The following is a 9,298-nucleotide window of genomic DNA, read 5'->3' as shown; positions in this document are numbered from 1 at the left end:
CTGGTGTGAGGTGGACTCTCAGGGTTGTTTTGAGTTGCATTCCCTGATGATTAAGGAGCTGAACATGTTTCAGGGAGGGCACACACTCTTAACCACTTCCAGGTGATGGATGGCGTAGGAAAGACAATGTGAGAAAAAGCAAAATTTAGTCCTGCTGGCCTCATCCCCTTGAGGGGTCTGCTGCTTCCTCCATGGTCTCCATGGTAGCCCAGGTCACTGCTATTAGAGAGCTCACAGCCTTTGTTCCTTTCTTTACAGGGGAGTCAGCATTAATGTCCTCAGGCACGAGGCAGAATTTTACGGGATCACTCCACTAGGTAGGTGCTGACCTCCTGGGACTGACCCCGTGCATTAAGCTTGCCCACAGGCAGACAGGCTTCTCTCAGGTCCTCTGGAGAGTATTTCAGTGCTCAGCGCTTCACGCTGAGAAAGTCTCAGCCGTGAGCTGTTTAAACCTTCTCCTTTCTTTTCCCACCGCCCTTGGCTAGAGAAAGTAGGTGGGGCAGCTGTGTGTGCCTGTCCCTGATGGGCTTGCATTGGCTCTTGCAGTGCGGAGGCTGCTGCTGTGTGAGGAGCTGGAGCGGTCATCCTGCGGCAGCGTCCTGTTCCATGGCTACTTGCCCCCGCCAGGTACGGCAGTCTTCACAAAGTTCCTCCTGTCACTGAACAGAAGCATAAAAATAAGAAAAACGGTTTTGGTTATTTGAGTTTGGATAAATCTGGACCTCATCCGACCGTGCCCTTGCATGAGAGTGAAGCCGCACGGTCTGTAGAGCAGGGCTGTCAGCTTCTCTGTCAGGGCAGGAGGGAGCTCGGTGGCCTCACTCAGCTGCCATGTACACCACTGGGCCTTGTGTGTGTGTGTGTGTGTGTGTGTGTGTGTGGGAGGGGGGTTGGCACGGGACCTGAGCCCGGGGCTCTGCAGGCTTAGGTCACCGTCCCCTCAGTTACTTACCAGAGTTGGGCCTTTGTCTGTGCACCATTGTGCTTCTGAGAGAGAGAGATGTGGTTTTTGAAAAGATCCTGTCTGAAAGTATGAGGAAATTCAAGCGTAACAGGTAAAATGTGCATTCTCCTTTGTAGGCATTCCCAGTCGTAAAGTAACTAACACAGCTAGGTCCTCTGTGGACGCTAGGAATGGACTGAACTCTATGGAAGGAGAAGCCCGGGGAAACGGGACGCAGCCTGTGCTTGCAGCAAATGGAGAAGACACTATTCGGCTGGGTGAGTGACAGGACACAGAGAAGGAGAGCTCACGCATGCTCAGCTGGCAGGGACTCAGGCTGTGAGTTTTGAATGTTACTCTTTTTGCACACACCCCCTTCTCTCTTTCCCTCCCTCCCATCTCTCACAGTCTTAAGGTTTGTGTGTTGAGCCTATGGCAAAGGGGCTGAGTGCTGATGTACTGAGCTGCGTTCTAGCCCTTTATATTCGTGTTAAATCCAGATTCATTATTTATATATTGGAAAATGTCATTTAACACACATTTTTTTTTGATGTGTAATAATATGATCCTCTGTTTTTGTTTTCTTTCTACTGTTTTTGTCCTCAGAACAGTTGACAAACTTTCTGTTGAGAGCTAGCTAGTGAGCTCCCAGCTTAGGCTCCTGGGCCATGTGGTGTCTATTGGGACTACTTAACTTTGCCTCTGTCTGGCGAAGGCATGATCCATAGCTGATAAGCTGTGAGCATCGTGCTCTGTCCGACCACCTTAACCCAAACAGGTAGAAGCATCAGCCGGCCTCTGAGCCAGAGCCTTCCAACTCAGTGTGAGATGTAAGTGCTTCTCTTTAAACCTGACAGGAGTTCCAGTGGATCCAAGAAAGGTGCTAATAGTTGCTGGCCACCACAATTGGATTGTAGCTGCCTATGCGCATTTCGCGGTGTGTTACAGGTACCGAGTCCTCAGTCATCATTTGTTTTATTTTAAATAATTATATTGTATATTTAGGTTGAATATCTGTTCCTTTTAACCTTCAGTTTTCCCCTGCATGTGTCATCCACTGCACTTGGTTATAATTTAGTTTGTTTTTTACTTGATACTGTTGGTAGCCTTGATGTTTTGTGTTTCCCAGACGGTAGAAATGTGATGCAACTGAGCTATGTCACTCTTTCTGGCTCATGTGGCTGTGTGTGGAAGCCTTAGGCAGGATGGTAATGTGCGTCTGTAATTCCTTTTTCCCGAGTCTGTCTGTTGTCCTGTGCAGCAGAGGTGGGGAGAGCTCTGTGCTGTTAGAATTGCCGCTGTGTTGGGCATAACTAATAAGGTAGGATGTGTGTACAGCTCGGTGTCTGCAGTGCACCGAGCTCTATAGTATTGGATTAGAGCGAAAGGCAGGGAGGGAGAGTGCAGAGTTCAGAGTGAGTTTGATTGTTTTTAACATGGTAAAGTTGGACTCCGCAAAGCCTCTTGGGCTGTGGGCCTCAGGCAGTGCTGTTGCTCCAGAGAAGCAGGGAGGTGGCCAGAATTTACTCCCTCTGCGTGGTCCCATTGAAAGTCAAAGAACAGTTACTGGAAAGTCAAAGAAGGTAGAATATTCTGTCACTTTGTTCTGTATCTTGGTTAAGAAAAAAAAATAGCTGAAGTTGGTTATAGGTTTAAAAATGCCTCAGGAGTTTACTGTCCCCTTGCAAGTACTAAAAGTGTATGCTGTGGGTTTGCCTCTGGAGAGTGCTGTCTGCCACTTACTTGGACTGGCCTTGGTTACAGTGGTGAACAGGTGAGACTGTTCTGAGTGCTGTGCACGCTTTTAACCTAACTACTAGATAGTATAGAAATGAGCTTCCAGGTGGTTACTTTGTAGATGCTCTTATGCATCATCTATATAAACATCCCAGACGTTTAGTATGGGGATTTTAAAGAGTTGCTGTAGACCCCCACCATCTGAGTGTAAACTGAAAGGCCCTTAGAGGTCAGTCATGGTTGTTTAGCATGGGGTGCACAGTTGATTATTGACAAGGACTCCAGGAGCTTGAAGTGGCAGCTCTGCCTCTGTCACAGTGCTGCAGATTGTCACTTGCCAGAGTGTTGAAGAGATCCCCCGGGAGGAGGGATGGGGAAGGCAGAGTGAGTGCCCATGGCATTTCGTAGGCTGGCACAGTTAGCTTGGGACTGCGGCTGGGGGCTCGGGTGGAAGTGAAAAGGGCGAGCATGCTGGCTCTCCTTACAGACTCAAATTGTGAAGCGGACTGATGAGCAAGCGGTGTGAAAAGAAACTGCATAGTACTTTTGGAAGATCATAGTCTTTTCTACAAAACATTTTTCTTTATAGTTTTATATCAGTTCAAAGGCTTAACGCAGAGTGGTGTGGTGACCACATGTGCTTTCGCATAGGCCACTGGCTTGTGTAAGGTTTGTGTCCAGTTCTTCCTGCGTTTGACAGTGGTCCCTGAATTAATGGAGAACTTGCATGAGTTGCCGTCCTCTTGCATCTGTCTCCATTTTAGCTTATTTATCTCGGAGGAATTACCTTTTTGTAGGTGATAGGGAATTTAAGAAAGAATCTGTCTTGCTTTCTTCCAAGTGAGTAACTAGTTATGTTTACATTATTTATCATGTAAGTTGGCTTGCTGCTGAGTGTGAAGTCCCCTCTCTCCATGTGTGTATGTGTATATGTGTGTACTTGTGCGTATGTCTATGTGTCTCTGTGTATTCAGGTTTCTTGAACTCTTACATGCTTTTCACGCTTAAACACACTCATTTAATTTCAGGAAGAACTTGTTTACAGCATGCATCATATTTAATAGATCTTGAGACTTTACTGTGGAAAATACAGCAATCCTACCCGACTGTGCTAACTCCAGAGTCAGCAGTGAAGAGCTGGAATGCAGTCTTAGTGCTCTTTGTCTCTCTGTGTGCTTTGAGCTTCATGTTGCGTCCATGGAGAATTACACAGCTATAGATTTCTTTGCATGTGTTTCAATTTGAGAGCACAAGTTCATCTGCCTTACTGAATTAAGTTCTGTAACAGTGCAGTCATGCTTTCCAGATTGTAAATATAATATAATATAATACAATATAATCTATAGTCCTGATGGCTGTAGACTTGAAACTAAGAAGTGTGCTGTCTGGGAAAGGGTGTTGTCTGTGTTCCGTCTTTGCTTACAGGATCAATATCCTTTCAAATTTCAGGCCACTAACATGTCTGTTGAGCTCGGTTGGGAGCCACCCTGTGTCCACATCCCACACAGCGTGTGTCATTAGTCTTGAAGTGTGGACAATCCCTGCTTTGTGTTCAGTCTGAGAGAGCCTAAAGGTCCACATTTTATCCTCAGTAGTTGTCAGTTTTAGAGTTTATTGAGTAGTCTCATGTTTATCTTAGTACATCACTCCCACCTGGTGGCCGAAAAGGGTAATTACAGACTTTAGGTGCTTAAATTACAGACCTTCCCAGTGCTTGGGAAAAATTGGTAAATTTTACCCTTTATTGCTCTGAAGCTTAAATAAGGAAAACATTAATTACATTTAAGGCTTAATTATGTATTTTTGTGAGTTGTACTTGTATTATTGAGCATACATATTTAAGTGAAAACTGGCCTGTGCCTGTGTTGTGCTAATTAAATAGCACATGTTCTACCGCGGCCCCCAGCCAGGTTAGCTTTCACCATATGTCATAGTGTTAGGGGCAGCTTTGTCCTTTCTCCTGCTAGGCAGAACCAAGATGGCACTTGTGCTGACTTGCTCATCATAGTGCTGTAATCAGGCGCTAACCCTGGGGGCTTGCCATTCATTCACACACAAGACTAGTCTAGAAGACCCGAGTTCATATAGGCCAGAGAAATTTATTAAAAATGGGAGCCAGGCCTGGAGATACAAGACTATAATCTCAGCTCTTGACAGTCTGGGGCAGGAAGGTTGAGTTGGAGACCAGCCTGGGCTACAAAGTAAGTTCTACTTCAGTTCAGTCTCAGGTCCGTAGAAAGACCTTGTCCCAGAGAGGGGTTGGGGGGAGGAGGAGAACAAAAGGGGGCATGCAGTGTCCTGTTTTGACCTGTATAAACCAGTTTTCAGAGACTGAGGTGTTTAGGGTTATGATGTAATGTCATCTGAGGAGCAGAGACTTAAGTTCTTGCCATGTCACATAAGTGACATCATATGGTTGCTAACAGGAAAGAATCCAACCTCTTCTCAAGTGCTGACTGCTGTTGGCCATCATTGATCATACAGAACACAGCAGTAGCTTTGTGGGAAATGTGAGAAACTCAACATCTTATGTAGATAAACCAATGTAAACTTTTCGATCTCTGGCTTACAAATGATTGAGACTCAGAGATTATGGTTATTTATTTGGCTTTGACAATTACTGGGTGTGGGGGTAATTTATCTAATTTACCTTTCTAATTGCTGGCCTGGCTCCTTCCCCAGTGATAGACCCCAGATACTTGCTGTTTCTCTTGGCCACATGCTCATGGTCCATCTCCTCTCACGGTGGCTTTCTGCACTCTCCGTGTCCTTTCTTGTCTCTGTCTGTCTCTCTCTCCCCCCTCTCTCTCTTCTCTCTCTCTCTCCCCTCTGCAACCCCCAGCCAGGTAACAGGTTACTCAAAACCCACCCACCTCTAATCCCCTCAGTAATTGGCTACCATTTCTAACTTTTAGGAGAAATTCAGTAGTCTAGTTCTTTTTTGTGGTCACATGTCCTATATATGTGACCGTAAGATCAGGAATAATGTCTTTGCAGATGGTATATCAAAAATTACATTCAGTTATCTAGATAGGTGGAGGATGTGGGTCTTTTTTGTTGTTTGTTTGCTATGGTGATTTCTGTTCTTTTTCTCACCCACCACTAAGTTTACTCTACGTATCTATTCTTAACAGAATCAAAGAGTCCTCAGGGTGGCAGCAGGTGTTTACAAGCCCTTACCTGGACTGGACCATCGAACGGGTGGCTTTAAATGCAAAGGTGGTTGGAGGTCCTCATGGAGACAAGGACAAAATGGTGGCTGTCGCCTCAGAGAGCAGCATCATCTTGTGGAGTGTTCAGGATGGAGGAAGTGGAAGTGAAATTGGTAGGAAGACTCCCCTGTGCTTGGCTGGTGTTGTTACAACTCTGGGGCTCAGTGGTGAGAGCACTCCTCTGTGAGGCGTGCTGTGTTAGAGGGAAGCACTGAGGTAGACAGAGCCTGGTGAGCTTCCACCCAGCGGCAGCCGGCTCCTCCACTCGCACTCTCTGAAGGTGGGTGGGCAAGTAGCTCATGCTGTCTGGCTTCTGCAGCCACATTTCTCAGACTTTTTTGGTCTCAGACTTTTTTGGTCTCAGAACCAAACCTCTCTTAAGTTAGTTCAGACCAAAAAGTATTTGTAGAGGTTGTTATCTATTGCCATTCATTCATATTAGAATTTAAACTTGGAATGTTTAGTACTTACTGATATAAAAATAGCAATAATAAACTCATTCCATGGTGATTCAAATCACATGTTAATGAAAAGAGATGTTTTCCAAAAAGAAAAGTTTTGAGACAAGTAATATGGGTTTCAATTTGTAGTTTTTTTAAACTTTTATTTTTGTGTGTTGCAGTACACGTGCCTGGTGCATGCATGTGTGTGTATCTGTGTGTGAGTGCACAAGCCCACTGCCTGTCTGCTGAGTCACAGAGAGATGTGGGGGTCCTACTCCTTCATCTTCTGCCTTGTTCCCGTAAGGCAGAGTCTCTCATTGACTTGGAGCTCCCTGGGTTTGCCTGGGCTGACAGACAAGCACAGTGACCCCTGTCTCTGCTAGCAACCTACCCTACACATGCTAGGACATAGGCATGCACTCACACCCTACCTTAGACATGCTAGGACACAGGCATGCGGGACACAGGCATGCAGGACACAGGCATGCAGGACTCAGGCATGCAGGACTCAGGCATGCAGGACACAGGCATGCAGGACACAGGCATGCAGGACTCAGGCATGCAGGACACAGGCATGCAGGACTTTCTCTCTTCTCACGTGTGTGCTTGGGATCTGAACTCACGCATGTGCAGCAAGCGCTATTGCTAAGCTGACTCTCTCCACAGCCCTGTGGTGATATCTTTTGTAATTCCTAAATCTATTTCTGTATTTAGTTTGCTGTGATACATTGTTTTTAATTGATCTATGTAAAGACAGGATGGCCTGAAATGATAAACAGTTGTTAATACCTCTTTGTAAATAATGTTTTCAAAAAAACTGTGGCTCTTTCTATTGAATCCTGCACCTGAATCGTGAAACCTTTCTAAGTCTGCTAAATTGAGATCCTTAGTCTAATTTGTTCTTTGAGTAGTTTGTAACACTATGTTGATCAGTTGGGAAATGTTGGCTTGCTGAGTTAGACAGATTTTGTAAATGCTGGTCCCCTTCCCTCCCCAGCTGTAATGTATCCTGACCTTGGAATCAGTGTGGTCACACATCTGACCAACGTGTTAGGTACTCACGCCTCTGTCAGCGGACATCTTTAGAATATTCATTTCACTTGAAACTGAATTTCTGTAGCTGGCAACAAATACCAACTGACACCCTCTGTGAATTAGGCTTGTTCTGTTTGTCTTGGGGAGCAGTATGCCAGATACCAAATCTGTCTTTTTCCACCTTCTCCCTCCCTCCCTTCCTTGTTTCTTCTCTGAGTATCTGAGGTCGCCAGGCACTCCACTCTGAGGTGGAAGCAGAGTGTGGCCGCCGGGGCTTCCCACCAGTCCACAGCACCCCGTTTTACCTTGGTGTCTGTAGTAAGATCCCCATGCCACTTCCCCATCCCACTCGGCAGTCTTCATCTCTACAGTGATGGGAATGCACAGAGCACGAAGACACAGCTGTCCGGATCTGGAGTCCTGCTGCTACCTTTTGTGCTTTGCCTAAAAGTTTCATCTTGTATTTGTCCAATTTTGCTGTTTTAAACTGTGAAATAAGTGAATACCATGTATTATGTTTAACAGGATAACTTTCTCCCTTTGGTTTAACACTATTAACCAAATTTAACACTAAAGAAGGCATACTGCTGTGCTGGCTAGTTTTATGTCATCTTGACACAAGCTGGAGTCATTTGGGAAGTGAGACTCTCAATTGTGAAACGCCCCCACCTGGCTGGTCTACGGGCACGCCCGTGGCACATTTTCTTCATTGTTAATTGATATGAAGGATTCTGGTAGTGCCCTGCGTGGGCAGGGTCTCTAGGATAGTTAAGAAGCAGCTGAGCAAGCCATGAGGAACAAGCCAGGAAGCAGTGCTCCCCTGTGGCCTCTGTATCAGCTCTGTCTCCAGGTTCCTGCCCCAATTTCTCAGGATGTTGGATTGCAAGCTGGAAGGTGAAGTAGAGTCTTTCCTCCCCAAGTCGCTTTTGGTCGTGGTGTTTGTTTCAGCAATAGAGACCTGACTGAGCCAGCTGGTAAATAAACAGACAGCAAGTTACTCTTTCAAGTGCTATTGAGTGGGGATTTTATTCCTCGATTTGCAGAGGGTAGCATAGAGGGAGCCGCTGGAGAAGCTGGTCCTGCCGCAGTTTGCTCACGCCTGTAGAGGGTACAGCTACAGCAGTGCTGTTCTTCAGAATTCCACCATCCAGAGAGTGTTGGTTGGCTGGTGGATGGGTGAGAGTCTTTCCCAAGGTTGGACCCCTGCCCTATGACTCAGACAAGACAGCAGGACTGCTTCAGCAGAGGAGCCAGGGCAGAGCTCCTCACGCTCATGCCATCGCCTTGTCTGCCCACAGTCATCAGGATCCTTGAGCCTAAGCTGCAGTGACACTTTCAGTTTTGGAGTCTATTCATGATGTCATCCTTGAATTCCCAAAACCTCACCCTTCTCAGGAGGAAAATCAGCTTGTTTTAATTTCTGCAGCAGGACTGAATGAAGTTGGCTTCAGTTGTTTTTAAAAGTTGTCCTGCCTCAAAACCTCAAAACATAGTACTGCTATGTAAATAATTGTGTATGATGCAGAATTAATATCTTCTGCTTTGAAGAACAGTTTATTCCTTTACCTGTTTTTGTTAAGGCCGGGTGTATATGTGTCATATAGCTTACTCTGCTGTGTCTTGGTTGGCAGGTGATGTACTCATGTGTCTGTTATATAAATATGTTTTTATATACAGACTCTTAGGTGTGTAAGAGGAGATGTTTCCAGCAGGACTACTGATGCTTTCTTCTGAGTTTCGGCTTTGTCCATTTCTGTTATCTTTCTTACTGCTTTGTTTCTGACATTAAAAACAAGATGTGAGTGTGCAGGTGTGAGCATGTGTGTGGGCATCTGAGGTCAGGATGTGAGTGAGTGCAGGTGTGAGCATGTGTGTGGGCATCTGAGATCAGGATGTGAGTGTGAGTGAGTGCAGGTGTGAACATG

General features: G+C 45.8%; 1 protein-coding gene across 3 annotated transcripts in view; it reads left to right on the top strand.

Annotated features, from left to right (window-relative positions):
* Positions 1 to 9,298, top strand: part of Kctd3 (potassium channel tetramerization domain containing 3) — a 59,690-nt gene that overhangs the window by 32,475 nt on the left and 17,917 nt on the right. For 2 of the 3 annotated variants that reach the window (XM_021167615.2, XM_021167624.2), the window contains exons 5-9: positions 259 to 317; positions 550 to 630; positions 1,084 to 1,224; positions 1,804 to 1,894; positions 5,818 to 6,008. In XM_021167615.2, the coding sequence (XP_021023274.1) occupies positions 259 to 317; positions 550 to 630; positions 1,084 to 1,224; positions 1,804 to 1,894; positions 5,818 to 6,008 (563 nt within the window). The remainder of the gene's footprint in view (positions 1 to 258; positions 318 to 549; positions 631 to 1,083; positions 1,225 to 1,803; positions 1,895 to 5,817; positions 6,009 to 9,298) is intronic. The other variant, XM_029476513.1, reaches the window with a different exon arrangement.

The sequence above is a fragment of the Mus caroli genome, chromosome 1, assembly GCF_900094665.2.
Source record: "Mus caroli chromosome 1, CAROLI_EIJ_v1.1, whole genome shotgun sequence".
Classification (NCBI taxonomy): Eukaryota; Metazoa; Chordata; class Mammalia; order Rodentia; family Muridae; genus Mus; species Mus caroli.
Note: the sequence above shows the minus strand (reverse complement) of the source record. Positions and strands in the feature narration are given on the sequence as shown.